The following is a 15,293-nucleotide window of genomic DNA, read 5'->3' on the forward strand; positions in this document are numbered from 1 at the left end:
TGCACACTCCCCTGGGCCCCAGGTCTTGATTGGCCTAGGGATGGGGTAGTGCACAAAGTCTCCTTCCTCTGCTGGGGCACATGACACCTAGAGGGAACCGCCACGTTCGCCTGAGGGCCTGCTCCTTCTGGGGCAGAGCCAGCCCAGGGCCGCGTATCAAAAATCCTGAAGTCCCGCCCCCATCTCCGGAAAAATTATTGCCCATCCCTGACTTAGGCTATGTCTAAACTGTGCTGTTTTAAGATATGAAACGTAGTGAGCAAGAATGCCAACAGAATCAAACCACCCAATGGGGAGGGGCAGCTTTGTTAGCAGGAAAGCGTCTCCCACCATTCTGAAAAGACAAACACCTGCCTACATAGCTCACGCTCTGCACAGGCACACACGAGCAGGCAAACAGACAACGCTAGAGACAACTATGCAACAATACCTAATAATGGCTGCTACTAATCAGAACAGAGGCACCCAACTGTAATTCAAAGTCACCTTCAATTTAAACGAGAGAGTTCTGAACAATGGCTATTGTAAAGAGTACTCACACCTACTGCCAAACAAAATGTACCATATTTACTTTACCCAAAGCTGGAAGAGAAGTACTGGAGAAGATAACAGACAGACAGACTGTGGCCAAAAAAGAGGAGTCTAGCAGGAGGAGAGAAACACCTGTCCTCTTAATTTCAGTTCCCACATGTTCTGGACTGAATTTCACATCACAGTCATGAACGCGCACATACAACATCATGTATTGAATTCTAACAAATAGGGCTCCCTTATAGAAATGCACTGACGTCAACCCCGTGACTGGCTTTGCTAACTAAGATGTTGCAATCCTACTTCCCACAACAGTTGAAATCAAAGTTTAAAAAACCCTTCCTTCCTCCCCTCCCCCCAGCATTCAGACAGATTCTGTCCAGAGAGAAACAGGGAGGGTGGCTGATGGATGTTGAGTGTGTGTGGTGGACGACCTATTGTTCCAGACATGAAAGGCCAGACTCTCAGTGGCTTGCTAGCCAGGAATTTGAGTGTGCACTGTCCCACGTGTGTGATTAGATAAGTACCTATCTGGGCACATGAGTTTGGGGGCACATTTTGGGGAATACACAAGCTAAGTGGCATAGCACACATGCAAAGACTGAAACACCTGCCTATATAGCTCATACTGCGCAGACACACAAGAAAGTCACCCCCTAAAATGGGACCGAACATCTCAAAACGTACTGCAGAGTGTACTGCCCTGGGGCTGAGTGATGGGGGGTAAGACAACAAGCTATTTCCACTTCAAATGTCTGGTTCTATAAGTAAAGAAAAAACACGGCCTGCTCTTGCTAAGCGTTTTACTCGTACTGCACCATCTACCTGAAACTCCCTGCTCCCGGCCGGTGACTGAGTCACTTCCTCTCCTGGTCTCTGGGTTGTTAGAAATTCACCCACACTTTCTCAGTACATGAAGGGTGTCACTGAAATGCACTGTTGAGAGACTGAATTACCATTTTACAGCTCCTGCTCCACTTCCTTACTGACACAGGACAGCCATTTTGCTGTGTGTGTCAGCCCATTCAGCAGCACCCCAGCTACTCAGGCGAGACATGTCTAGGAGCCAGACATGACATTTCCCGTCCTCATCAGCAAGGACCAGCTCTGCAGGAGAAGGGGGAAGGTGTGCCTGGAGGAGGCATCAGTCTCATGACTGTAAAGGGGCGGAGTTAGAGACTGCTGCTAAATAGCCATTCTGTAGGCAGCAAGAAAATGGGACTAAGGAAGAATCTTGTGTGCAATAAACTGGCAACAGGAGGTCCATCATACTCCCCTCATTAAGGATGTTAAGTATTGGGTAACTGACTAATGGCATTTTGCATCGACTATTCGATTAGTTGCTAAGGCACCTCCGCCCTAGGGCTGTTGCTACACTTCAAAGGCGAAAGCGCCGCATGGAGCCTGGAGGTTAGGGCTCCACGCAGCAGTGGCGCTCTGAAATGCTTCAAGGAGCCTGGCACCAGGCTCCTTGCAGCATTTCAAAGCGGCAGTGCCCCATGGAGCCTGGGGTCAGCTTTCCCCAGCTGGCCCTAGGCTGCACATGACGTTTCAAAGCAGCAGCGTTGCATGGAGCCTGACCCCTTGAGCTCGAGGTCTGGCCTCTAGGCCACAAGAGGGGGGAAGTGACTAGTCAACTATCCTGTTGACTATCCAATAAGCATTTGCTTATCAGATAATTGACTAGTCCTTCACATCTCTACCCCTCATCTGTTTGTCTCACCTCAGATTACAGTCTGGCTGCAGAACCAAGGCAGGATGGTGATGCACAAGACAGAAAGAGCCAAACTTCTTTTTCATGTCCCAAGAGGAGTTTGAAGCACCCAAAAAAATAGCCTTGTCTTGTAAACTAAGACAATTACTGCTCTATGCTACTGAAAAATAAATGCAGAGCTCCACAGTGACATTTTAATCATTGTTATGGTCACATTATCCTTGAAATAACCTACAATGAGCTTATGACTCACCTTCTTCTCCCCCCAAATACACTGCTTGAGAATTTAAATGATAAAAAAGGCAGCAGCAAAGGTTGTCAGGCTTAAATCTCCTTCCTTCAGCTGTTCTGGCCACATTGGTCAGAGACTCCTAAACTCATTCAAGACAGACACAGCCTAGCACCCTGGGAATACTCAGATACATTGGTCAGCCAGCCAAATACTGTCCAGAGGGTCCGCAACTGCCTAGCTTTGAAAATGAGTCAAGCTAGCACCTTTCCAGAGCAGTAACATGATTTGTTCTCAAGTGTCCAGGGGATGCCCTCTCTCTCGCAGCTTCCTGTGACCTCTGTCACAGTCATTCCATGATGTATTTACTCATCGATATGCCAAGAATGCAGAAACAACAGTTCATGACTCGACACAGCAATCAGTTACACTTTAACAAGATAAACTAACTTTTCAAAACTCTCTAGAGCTCTGCCGCTGAAGAAACTGCCATTCAGCACCATGAAACCCATCGTTGGCTATCCCCAAACAAATCAAACAATCGATTAACCAACTAAAAAATTCCCATCCATTAGGCTAGCAACATGGCTCAGAAAACCCTTGGATACTCAAAAACCAGCCTTAAAACTTTTAAACCAAACCAACTCAGTCAACAGCTCAGGACACTGACCATGTGACACAGACTACACCTTGTTATATCAAATTCTGATCCTTGTACTTGGGAACAATGGACGCAAAAGGCTCTAATCACTTTGCACAGAGGTGGAGTTGTATCCTCGTGCTTACTGTATCCCCCGAGCCTTGGGATGTATAAGACTAGTCCTACAGTTCAGTTACATGCAAGGGATTAGAGAAAATGGAAAACACCTCCTAGTATCTATTACAGTGCAAGCAGGGGCTCTGTGCAATCTGATCTTTAAGAACTCAGATGACGGAGTGTAGTAGATGTCACTGCTAAGGAAGTTTTCTTGGTACTCCCTTTACCCATTTTGCCACTCTTCTCTGTCCCTCCACAATCTGTACTGATTTCTGGTGCTGAAGTGACTAGGACTTCAGTAGCGCTGAATGATCTGGGATGGTGGCCTGTCTTATGCACGGGCAGCCAAAAGCCACACTGGCTTTGCTTTGCACCATATATTACAACCTCATAGCTGACCTGTAATCCCCAATCCCCCCTCCCCGCTAGTTTTACTACGTGCCCAACCTTACCATGCACCTTTCAGATTGTTTTCTCCCAATGCACTAACAGACATTTTTACAGACTGAATAATTTCATTTTTTGCTCAGATTATTCTTGTCAGATCTCCCAGTTTTGTATTATTTGCAAGTAAAGTAGCAAGCTAATATATTCTTCTAGACCTTTAATAAATATGTTACACAAAACTGGGGTAAAAACTGACTAGTTGAAGGAATCACATCTCCACCCTCAACTCTATAGCCATTTATTTATATTTCTCCAATCAGTTTTACGTTCTTTTGACAGTACAAAACCTTTTTATCTGTCAGACAGGATGGCCCCGTAGCAAGTGTGGAAGTCAAATTACAGCAGAGTGTGCGCAGACATGTGAGCATATACAGATTATATAGACACACACCAATGTATCATGTAACAGGTTGTTAGGACAAATTATATTTGTCCCAGCATTTAACAAGTACTGACAGACTCGGTCCTTCATCCTCAGCAGTCTAAGCCTCAGTTGATGAGCTGATTTAACTAGCAGCTGAATAGGACTGATCACTAACCAGCCACAGGAAGAAGTGTTTCTTTTATAATCCTTTTGTTGATTACATTAAATGTATCACTAAGGTAAGAACTGATCTTTCTCCATTCCACCCTGGCTATCAGACTACAGGGAACACAAAATTCAACTACCTTCTTGTGGAGGTTTAAATAATACAGGAAAAGCCACACAGTCACTTAAGGACAGTTTTTGCTAGGGTAAAAATGCACTCGCCACTTCCCCAGCCCCAGAGACCACATTTAGGTGGTGTGGTACTCTGACTCCCTTACCTGTATCCGAGTCTTTTTGATCTCCATTTGTTCCCACAGTGAAAGGCAACTTCCGTTTTGTAGCTCTCTCTTTCACCTCCTTGCCACCATCACTCCGGTCCAACTTTGGAGTCTTGGTTAGGGAAACTTTATCTTTATCCTAGACAGGAAAGAGAAAAGATGTCACAGAATCTCTCCCAAGACATCTGCCACGATGTCTTTAAGGGTCCGAGTCCGGGCTTTTACACTATTTCGGCTGAGCTATTACAATTAGCCAGAGAAAACGACCTTGTCACAGAGGGGTTTTCCTTTTCCTACAGCAGACCCAAATTGGCCTTGCTTTTCGTGTTTTCCTGAAGAATGTGTCGCTGATAAAGTGGCTAGAATGGTATGAATGAAACTGTTAGTGCCTTCTTTCTGCTGGTTGCTTCACAAGGGCACATGTCTAGATCCTTTTGTAGAGAGGAAGGAAATAAATACTTTTTTGGTGGCAGAAGTAGCCTCCCACTTCTCTGTCCCAGAGCTACCTGAATAACAGGCAAACCTTTCTTCCGGCTGAAGGTTCAATCCACAAACTACTCTGTGCAATAGTAGGCACTAGACAGAAGTCTCTTTCCTTGGACTGAGCTAGCTGCTTCTGAAGAACAAGCAGTTCAGAGTGAGGCACTAACCCCGGGAGAGACACAGATTCACTCCTGCCTCATCTTCCATCAAGGCAGCAAGTTGTACTGCCACCAGACCATCAGCCCAGCAATAACCTAGTCACATTTCTTAATTAAGCTAGAAGAATCAGCCACCACTGTTAAAACACGGATGTAAACACATTAACAAAAGATCAATGTCACTATATTTGTGCAGACAATGTAACAATGCGCTCTTACTCTCACATATAGGTCTGGAAGGATTTGATTTGTATCAGTAAATGTGGCTGAATGATTTCACTGTACACACAAACCAAAGGAAAAAATATTTTCACTGATGATCATAAAGGTTTACTGATAGGCCAAGAAAGAAAAATGCTGCTTGAGAAATGGTTAGTGTTTGATATAAGGGTATTTACTTTGTATTTTTTGACATGTCATGTGGACAATTTGTATTTCAATTCTTATATAGTTTTAGATTTTTGAATCTCAATGTCTAATGTCATTAAATAATTATGTGCTCCCGGTAAGCTGTGTGCTTGGGCAGCCATCCAGGAACAATTCAAATGTCCCCCAGCTGATTAGCAGAGCGCTCAGAGTTGGCAGCATGTGTTTCTAGTGGTGGTGCACATCTGTGCATGCCTTGGTGCACATAAGAAAAAATTATAAGGAACATTTCCCCTTCAATTTCCTGCAACTATAAAAAAATTAAATTAAAACTCCCATAGTTTTGCATAATAGAACATTTACACTGATAATACACTTTAAAATGTTTTAATATAAACATTGATGTCCATCAAAATAATAATAATAATAATAATAATAATAATAAAATTCTGCCAAGCCTATAGCTAAGTGAAAGGACCCAGAAAGGCAGAGATCAATCACTTTACCAACAAGGCCTGGTATTCTACCTGGCAAAAAAGCCAAGATGCTATTGCAGAAGAACAAGGAAGATCCATGTGGCAAAGGGACACCATGCTGTGGTGAGAAATTAGCAGCCCCATTTACAGTCAAGATGGAGTTGTTATACTAGCACTTCCTGTTGTGAGATCTGGTTCTACACAGAGAAAGAAACAGGAAGTGCTAGTGGTAAGTCAGTGTTATTATTGTTGTTTTTTGGGTGTGCCTGTGTGTGTTAGTTTTGAGCAACTATCTTCATTTACTAGATAGGGTTTTCTAACCCTCATCAGAATGACAGGGTGTGAGGACAATGCACCCAGAGCACACCATGGGCAGGGGGAGATCTTCCCATTGAGAACCAAAACAGTTTTAAAGCCATTCCCTCTCCATACTGAGTGAAGGCTTTCCTTTGCCACATGCAATGTTTCCTGAACCAGGCTGACGAATAATCTGGCAGTTGATAAACCTGCTAAAGTTACTGTCTGTTTACGGGATCAGTACTCCAGCCAGACAAAACGGCCTGTTCTGTACATATCAGCATGGCACTGCAAAGCCCCAGCACAGCCCTTGGGGGAGGAGTTCTCTGTCATAACAGAAACAGCCCATGTGTCCCATTGGCGTAGATCTCAGCTCTAACTTTCCCACCTCAACAAATTACCTCAGATTCTCCACTAGAATCAGTGATATCCTACTTAATAATGCACAACAACAAAATATGTTTCTGGCTTGGTGTGTGCATAGGGAACAGAGGAGGGGAGCATCCTCTAGAGAAAGAGGTCAATACACTTCTCAGTCTGAACAGCTTGAAACATCTGCTAGACTTGTATGCAGCTAGTTGGCCAAGTTCAGTACCTGGGAGCCTGTTGACCACCTCTACCTTGTAGCTACCAAGAATTACTACAGAGGACTCAGGTCCCACGGGCAAGCCAGGGAGTTAGAAACGCATGGCGTTTTTTCCCAAAGAGTTTACTCACTAATGAGCACAGAAATACCCCGAAGAAAACAGACTGAGTGTGTGCCGCAGTGTGCATGTGACTATGGGTGTATGGCACAAACTGGATGTGTGAGACAGTGAATCAGAGTGTGCGCGCTGGCTGCTGCTGGGTAAGTTTCTGAGAGAAGTCACGTGCTGTCTCTAAGGGAAATCAGTCCTGCTCTGTTGTCTCCCCTCCCCTCCCCTCCCCCTCTCCCTGCACTCCTGAGTCACTTACCATCCATGCTTCATACTGGAGTAGCTCTGCTGTAGTTCCTGCTCCCTGCTCTGCAGAGATGGGGTACAGGGGCAGGGGAACACCCTGATTTCAGCCCTACCCTCTCCCATCCCTCCTGTCCCCTCCTCCACTCTGCACAGCTAGCAGGAGAATCCTGGGAGCAGCTTGGCTGCAGGATGGAGCAAGGTGGAAGGGGGGGGAGGGGAGGAGAACAGCTCTGATAATCAGCTGGGAGAAGGGGTCAGAAAGAAATAACCGGAGGACTGGATTCGGCCCCCCAGCCTGATTTTGCTCATCCCTGATACAGATGGATGGTTGAAGGACAATTTCTAAATCCTGTAGTCCAGCAATATCAACTCAAAATGAACATAGTTTTTGTAATGGGATAGTATTATATACATGAAGGGAATACAACAGCTGGGGATGCGCTATTTTCCAATATTAGCCTGTGTATTCCTGGCTTTTTGTTGAGGTGTTGAGATTTTACAGGGTTAAGGTCTTTTTTTAAACTTCCAGATGGGAGCAAATAGCAGAGAAACAATTAAGTGGAGCAGTCAGAAGAAACAGGTTTGAGGAAAGACTTAAGCATGTCTACATAGCAGTTTGACATGTCAGTGGGGATAGATTGGAGTGGGCAATAATTTTTAATGGGGGGGGGCCACGCCAAGTTTTTGGATAAGTGGTCATGGGCTGCACGTCTGTGTAGGGGTGTGGGGTCTGGGACAGTGGGTGGGGTGTAGAAGGGAGCTTGGGATAGAGGACTAGGGTGCAGGAAGGAGTGTGGGGTCTCAGAGGGAATTTGGGTGGAGGAGGGGGTTATGATCTGGGGCAGGGGTTTACGGTGAAGGGTCCAGGAGAGGTTAGGGGTGCTGGAGAGGATTCTGGCCTGGGGGAAGGGTGTAAGAGGGGGTGCAGAGCTGTGATCGGGGGGGAAGAGGTGCAGAGGGTTTGGGTAATGACATGGAGCAGGGGAATGGGGTGCAGGGTCAAGGAGGGCAGGAAAGGATTCTGGCCTGGGAAAAAGTTGTGACCTGGAGGAGGTGGGGAGAGGGGACAGAGAATGTGGGTGGTGGCCTGGGGCAGGTAGTTGGGGAGAGATAGGGGGTGGGATGCCAGAGGGCAGGCTCTGGCTGGGAGGCGCTTACCCAGGCAGCATGAAGGGACGAGACATGTGTAAATTATCTTCACTTCCTTTGTATTTGAGAATTGGTTTATTCAAATTTAGTGTAACACCTTTTAACTCTGCAGCACTGCTTTAAAGGCAAAGCCAAACTGTCAATTTATTAACTTAAGAGTTTCAAGATTTTAGCAAAAACTAGACCTTAAATCTTGTTAACCTTACTTTTTAAATCTACTGAATGCAATGTTAACATTTGAATTAATAAAAGAGAATTTCAAGAACCCAGACAAAATAATCTAACAGAAATTCCCTTGTTAATCCTCCCCTTCCCCCACCAGTGACGCTGTTTGTATCAGACTTGTAAGATCCAGGCAGACAGCTTACTGTGCCAGCAGAGTCATAAGACTACCTCGTCACTGTGTGTACACTGCGCCTTCCTCCTTCTCAGTGTTATCTGGTACTGGCTCAACATGCCGTTTAGAAAACTATGTTTACTCCAATCAGCTCATTTTATTTGCTTGTGCTTAAGCTATCGCCAGTCTGACCAGCCCAGTGGCATGCAATATTAAAGCTGCATTAAAAACGCTAGGCCTCTGTGATGCATGTTCCAACCACAATATTGGGACCTTAAAAATAGATTTAGGAGCCAAGGATATTTTAAAAGTTAAGCTCCATGACCCACGTCTAACAGCTCTCCAGCACAATCTCTTCCTGCCTCTGCTTTTGTGGTTAGAGGGAGCCAGTAACAAGCTTTCAGAAGAGGGAGTGTATTACTTAACACTTGGAACCAGAAAAAGGAGAGCCTTGTACAAGATAAGAAACAGACAGCTTTTCCTCACTGCAGAAGTTATCAAGGTGCCAGAGAAAATTCAGAGCAGCCAAAATACACGCCCGACCATTTTGTTTAAATGTTCTGTTTGAAAATACTTTTGTCTTATTTTCTGACTTGTGAATAAAAATAGTTCAAAAAACAAATGCTGCCATGTTTTGTGCCAGCTACTATTCTGAATAGATCAGAAGGCTCACAAGGTCGGGACAGGTATTAGTTTACATCTGTCATGGGGAGAGGAAGAGACAGCCAGAGATGACTTGCAAGCACAAGCTATAGATTATTCCTTGGTCCATCCAAATCGATAATCCAAATGCACAGTAAGCAACTGCATTCTTTCTACAAACAGGGTAGTTTGCCCTTTTCATCCTCCAGAGACATCCAGGTTGATGTGTAAGTTCAAATACTAACATTGCAGCACTACAATGGGCTAACAGGAACATTTTTACGTGTAAGGGATTCTCAGAAGGAAGACCTGCTGACATTCCCTGGAAAACACTATTTAGAAACATTTATATTCACACACTGGTTCAACCATTTTGGACAGCCACATGGCCTCATTTGCTAGGGTTCAGAACAATCTCATAATAATATAAGACTGTAAGCAAGTTTCTCTTTTCCTACTGCTCATTTTTTAAGGTACAACTTGAGTGCTGCATCAAGACTGCTCAATGTAGAAATGATGGCGCAAGCCAAATGAGTTAAAGGACTTTTCATAGCACAAATCAGTAACCTGCAGCACTTTGCACTTCTTTGAAAGCAGGCTGGAAGAGTGTTTCAGTCCCCTAGTCAGGGCCCCAAAGTGCCCAAGAGTGGTATCACTTCTCAGTAAGATATCTACCTCCTGCCAGAGGACAAGAAACTCCAGTCGTAACCCACATTTCTAAGATGACACTTTCATGGCTCAGTCACTTCTGGGCAGCAGCAGTCTGTTCATTTTATACTTTCAGGGACTGGGCCGGGAAATGCAGATAATTTTCCGTTAAGCAGAGAGGCTACAAATAACGCTTTCTTACACCTTGAGGTATGGGTCAGGGATCTGGCTAAACCCTTGGCAATGGAAGCTGAAACTTCCTATATACAAAGTACTTATGCAACAGGCATCTGAGATCCCTGTTGAGAACTCCATAATGCACGCAACAAGGGACCAACTGAACTTCATACAAAAACCAGGATTCTTTCACTGAAATCTTAAAACAAATTTCAGAGGGAAAAAACCCATAGTGTTCCCACTCCTAACGAAAGTTGGTAGAAAAAGCAAGATGACAGTGTTGCTGGACTTGCACCATCTCTTCAAAGCTCTGTTACTGCCTTTCAAATAGATAACTATTGAAAATTGATACTTTAGAAACTGAATTTCATAATCACATTTTCAAATGACAACATAGTAAATTAATCTGAAAATTACTCTTGTGAAAAGATTTAAAACATTCGCCTATTCAAAATGTATGGTCTAGCCAATGATGCCTGTCTTACAAATTATTACAGCACATTGGTAACAAACTTAAACATAACTGAACAACAGGATGCGAAAAAGCTTCCCCATAATCAGAACATGTCAAAGACTAAAAAGTGTCAGAACTTGAGAAACTGAAGCCTATAAAATATGCTTACTTTAGCGGTTTAAATGTAACATGTATAAAGAAGTACTTTAACATATTAAACTTGTGGAACTCACTGCTGTGGGATACTGGTAAGATTTACTCCAGGGCAAGAAAAATTCCAGTTGCTCTGCTAGCGTTAAATATGTGAATGTTAAAAATGTTCACGCTTTTGGGCACAGTGATTATTGGCTGGGACCTAGAAGAACTGTCCCCACATGGTATTCTACTGCAAAGTTAAGCATATATAAAGGCATGACCAGCAATTTCTTAGATCTTCTTTTTGGGTGACAAAGCCAGAGTTATCTTTAGAACATGTTATTTTCTACTGCAAATATTTCTAACTAATTATGCTGACGTTGATACAAGTCTGCTTAATTTAGACAAGCAAATAGACTAGCTCTCTGATAAGGGTCTGTCACATACACATAGTCAAGTTAAAGGTAAAATGACAGGGGGTAGATTAAATTCAGAATACTGATAACGTAAGCCTGCAAGCAGCCATTCTGAACACCAAGTACACATTTATGACATGGCTCAGTAATAGTTTTGTTTTTTTTACTTATGGCACAAATTGAGTCCGCTTGCTGCAGTTCAATTATCGTGTGTTTTGGTCATTTAGGCTACCAACTTGTGCTACCAAATCTCAGTTTTCATAAGAGGAAAAAAATTCTTTATATCTTATAGTTGCAAAAAAGACGCCAAGGCATAAATTAAGTGCAAAGCAATGCTAAGGAATGGATTTAGGTCCAAACTCTTCCTGAACTACTGCCACCCTCACTCAGACTTTACTTAGACTAAACTGCACTAAAGTTGCACTTCCACTGCACAGTTCACAACACTGAATCACTTTCCATTACCAGCTAATGGAAATCCCCAAAGCCCTTTGTGCTGCAAACTAGATCGACAGCATTTCTACAGTAAAGAAAAATAAGTAGTGAGAACCAGCATTTAGTGCAATCAATACAACGGGTGTCCATTTAGCGGGTCTAACGAAGACCTGCTAAATCAAAGGCAGAACACTCTTTAGTTGACCCTAATACTCCAGACCTTTGAGAAGAGTAAGATAAGTCAATGGGAGAGCATCTCCTGCTGACACAGCACAGTGAAGACTCTGCGGTAAGTCAACCTAAACTACTTTGACTCCAGCCACATTATTCACATAGCTGGAGTAGTGTAACTGAGGTGGACTTATCCCAGTAAGACAAGCCCTTATAAACTGGACTGGCCATGTCAAGTCTTCTCTGAAATGCATCAAAGTGTCAGTTGAGGGAGGGGGAAGATGTCACCTGTATCACAAAAAATAATCAATAAAGAGCATATACCTTGACAAACGGAATATAGTCAAATGTTCAGAATGGCAATACTAAATTCAATTCCCGTTAGGATAATTATTTGTATTGTGGTAGTACCGACAGCAGGGGTGGGCAATGATTTTTGATGGGGGGGGGGGGCACTCCAAGATTTGGAAAGTGGTCAAGGGCCACACTCTTTCATGTTATTAATGGAGGAAGTGAGGGTGTCTGGGATGGAAGTTGGGTGCAGAAGGGCGCTTCAGGTAAGGGACTGAGATGCAGGAGGTGGTGTAGAATCTGGGAGTTTGGGTGAAGGAGGGGGTTGTGTCCTGGTTCAGGGGTGCAAGAGGGATGCAGGTTTTGGATTATAATCTAGGGAAGGGGAGAATTGTGATCTGTAGAAGGGGACTGGGGAGCAGAGGGTTTGGGTTATGAGGAGTAGGAGGGAGAGCAGAGGGTTGGAGGGAGGAGGGGCTGGGGTGCCAAAAGCAGGTTCTTGAAGGGAGATGTTTATCTGGGCAGCTCCCAGCCAGCAGCCCACCAGTTTAAATGGGAAATGAAAGATTGTGCCTAGGGTGGGGGCAGCATGCAAAGCCTCTTCCCCCAGGCTGGCAGCTTTCAGAGAAGCGCACATGGCCCTGCAGCTGGCTTTTCTGAGCTGTGAGGGAGGCAGAGCAGGCAGGAAACCTGCCTGAGGCTCCCGCTGAGCCATGGACTGGATCTGGTGGCTTGGCCAGCTGGATTCAGCCCGTGGACTATGTCCTGCCTGCCCCTGGCCAAAATGGATTCTGAAGGTCACTGCAGAGGAAACTGACGCACTTGCCCCAAAGCATGTGGAACGGGGACAAAGAATTCTCCATCACTGCCAATGGTTTTGAAAGCAAGACTGGAGGCTCTATTTCATGCTCAGCTGTTGGACTTGAAGCAGGAATTAATAAAGGGAAGTCCTATAGCTCATCAGGAAGCCATACCAGATGATGACAGTGATCGCTTTAAGCCTTAAAATCTAGGGAAAACATGGCTGTTTCTCGAACGCAGGCTTGGGCATTAATCTACACAAACGGTTAGCGCCTGGCAAGCTGGGATATAAATCTCACTCAGCAGCTGGCAGCACCCAAATGGCTTGGGTGAATCCTGCTGTGGTACACTGTAAGTTGCCTAATACACTTTGATCTCCTCAGCTTTGAAGCAGGAAGTCTGGAATGCGGATCTAAAGACTACAGGAGAGGTCATATCCAGGCTGTGTCTAAGGCCTGGTCTACATCTAAAACCTAGGTCAATCTAGCTATGGCAACTACAGATCTGACAACTTTACCTCCCGAGAGGGCCTGTTCAGCCAATCAACAGCCCATAGTCACTGCCCGATCGATGGGAGAAGTTTATCAACCTAGCGACTGCTTCTCAAGCGGGCGACTTTGCAACAGAAAAACCCTTGTAGCCCTTGCAGTGTAGACAAAGCCCATGTCTTGCAGAGTCCTTCAGAATAACATCTCTAAGACCCTGCCTTTCCCACCCACACAGATATTATGCTCATTGAGGCTCTTCACCTTACACTGATTACTAGAATATCCCTCTCTCTGGCCATGACAAACACAAGCTTGTATTGCTCATAGCCGAGTAGAATGCTGCTGGAAAGATTGACTTCCTCATTTCACTGTTTGGACCATGTAACTTGCGTCCCTTCACTGGCCCCTCTTCTCTCTGGTGTCAAAGAGAAGCTGCCTGTTTTCACTTTCATGGCCTATCCCCACGCTACCTGTCACCTTGGATGCAGTGCTGAAAGGTCAGCTCTCACCATCTCTCAAGCCCATAGCAGCCTTTGTAGCCCACCTGTTACATTTTCAAACAATCACCCTCACGCTCTCTCCCACGCTGCCATGCACACTTTGGAGGAGGCTGCCCAGAAACATCGGCAGAACTAACTCGTCCTCCTTCAAATCTCTCCTTAAAACTTTTCTTTGCTGTGAAGCCTACTAAAGCTTGGCTCTTTAAGACGGGTGTGCTAAGACCACAGCCTGTCATGCTGCCCAACATCATCTCTTGGTTTCCTTATGTTCCTCCGTCAGTCTATCTGCATCCATCGGCTGCTTTTTATCTTATACTAGACTGTACACACTCATTGTGGCAGGGACTGTCTTTCTGCACTGTGTGTGTACAGTCCTAGTGTTGGGAGGTTGAGGTCCCGGGCTGGGGCTCCTAAGTGCTCTTTTTTAGTCTATAAATTGCTACCAGACCATTTGTTGTTTTTTCCTGTAACAGACTAACTCGGCTACCCCCTGAAGCCCGCAAACAACAAAGGCAGGTGTGCTTGAAGAAGCCTCCATGGCGAATTTCAACCTGAAACAGCTGCTGCAGCTGCGGCGCCAGGCCTCACGTTTCAGAAGAGCCCAAGAAGCACTACGACGTGTGGAAGGTGAGAGAGCAGACACGCCCACTCCCTTACCAGACCGCTCTCCCTGGCGGAACTCAGGAGAGATGTCTCCACCAGTCAGAAGGAACAACCCAGGAGACCATGTTTTCAGACACATCCTGGCCACCAGGGTTTGAGGCGGATGACAACTCAAGGCTGCTGACAACAGAGGGTGAGGGGGCAAACAATGAATTTGGAGTAGGGCATGTGATTCCCCCTATGTCGCCTCTGGGAGAAACCTTCCAGCCCCACCAACCCCTGGAGAACTGGGGCAGCAGGGGTGGAAAGTATGTCCTTCTGGGTCTGGCTAGGGCTGCCTCCTGCAGACTCACAGCACGAGATTCTCTCTGAGGGGGTAGGGCCTGAGGAGGCCCTACCTCCTCAGACACCTCAGCAAGTGAAGGGCACAGGCAAGGTACCTCTGGCTGAGCACAGGATAGGGAACCTGCTCCCAGTGCCTTTCCCAGTGGCCCGACTGCCCTGCACCCAGCCCAGGGCCACCGAGCTCACCCCACCAGGTTAACCACTGCTCTCTCCTGCTATGCCTCCCCCCAACATGTCTCCAGCAGCCAGGGCTGAGCAAGGAGTGGAGAGAGCAGGCAATGCTGCCCTCCCAGACAGACTCTCTCACTGACAACTGCTTCACTGCAGAGAGGCAGTGTCCCAGAGAGGCCACCCTCACCCATCCCCTCTGCTTCCCACCCAGACTTCTGTTGGGTGGGGGGGGGGGGGAGGGAAAGCAAGCCGGGGGGACAGTGAGGGGTACAGCAGGAGCAGGGGAGACACATGCACAACCTGGAAGGTCCAGCCAAGCAAGTC

General features: G+C 45.6%; 1 protein-coding gene across 8 annotated transcripts in view; it reads right to left on the reverse strand.

Moving 5' to 3' along the window:
- The window catches only part of ANKRD11 (ankyrin repeat domain 11), a 248,048-nt gene that overhangs the window by 45,829 nt on the left and 186,926 nt on the right, over positions 1-15,293 (reverse strand). For 6 of the 8 annotated variants that reach the window (XR_012906623.2, XM_075939842.2, XM_075939838.2 and 3 more), the window contains one exon: positions 4,486-4,624. Coding sequence is in view for 7 of the 8 variants with exons in the window: in XM_075939838.2 (XP_075795953.1) it covers positions 4,486-4,624 (139 nt within the window). In the remaining variant the exon portion in view is untranslated. Of the gene's footprint in view, positions 1-576; positions 4,465-4,485; positions 4,625-4,752; positions 5,735-15,293 lie in introns of those variants that run through there. The other 2 variants (XM_075939843.2, XM_075939841.2) reach the window with 2 other exon arrangements.

The sequence above is a fragment of the Pelodiscus sinensis genome, chromosome 12 (genome assembly GCF_052426305.1).
Source record: "Pelodiscus sinensis isolate ZL-2025 chromosome 12, ASM5242630v1, whole genome shotgun sequence".
Taxonomy (NCBI): Eukaryota; Metazoa; Chordata; order Testudines; family Trionychidae; genus Pelodiscus; species Pelodiscus sinensis.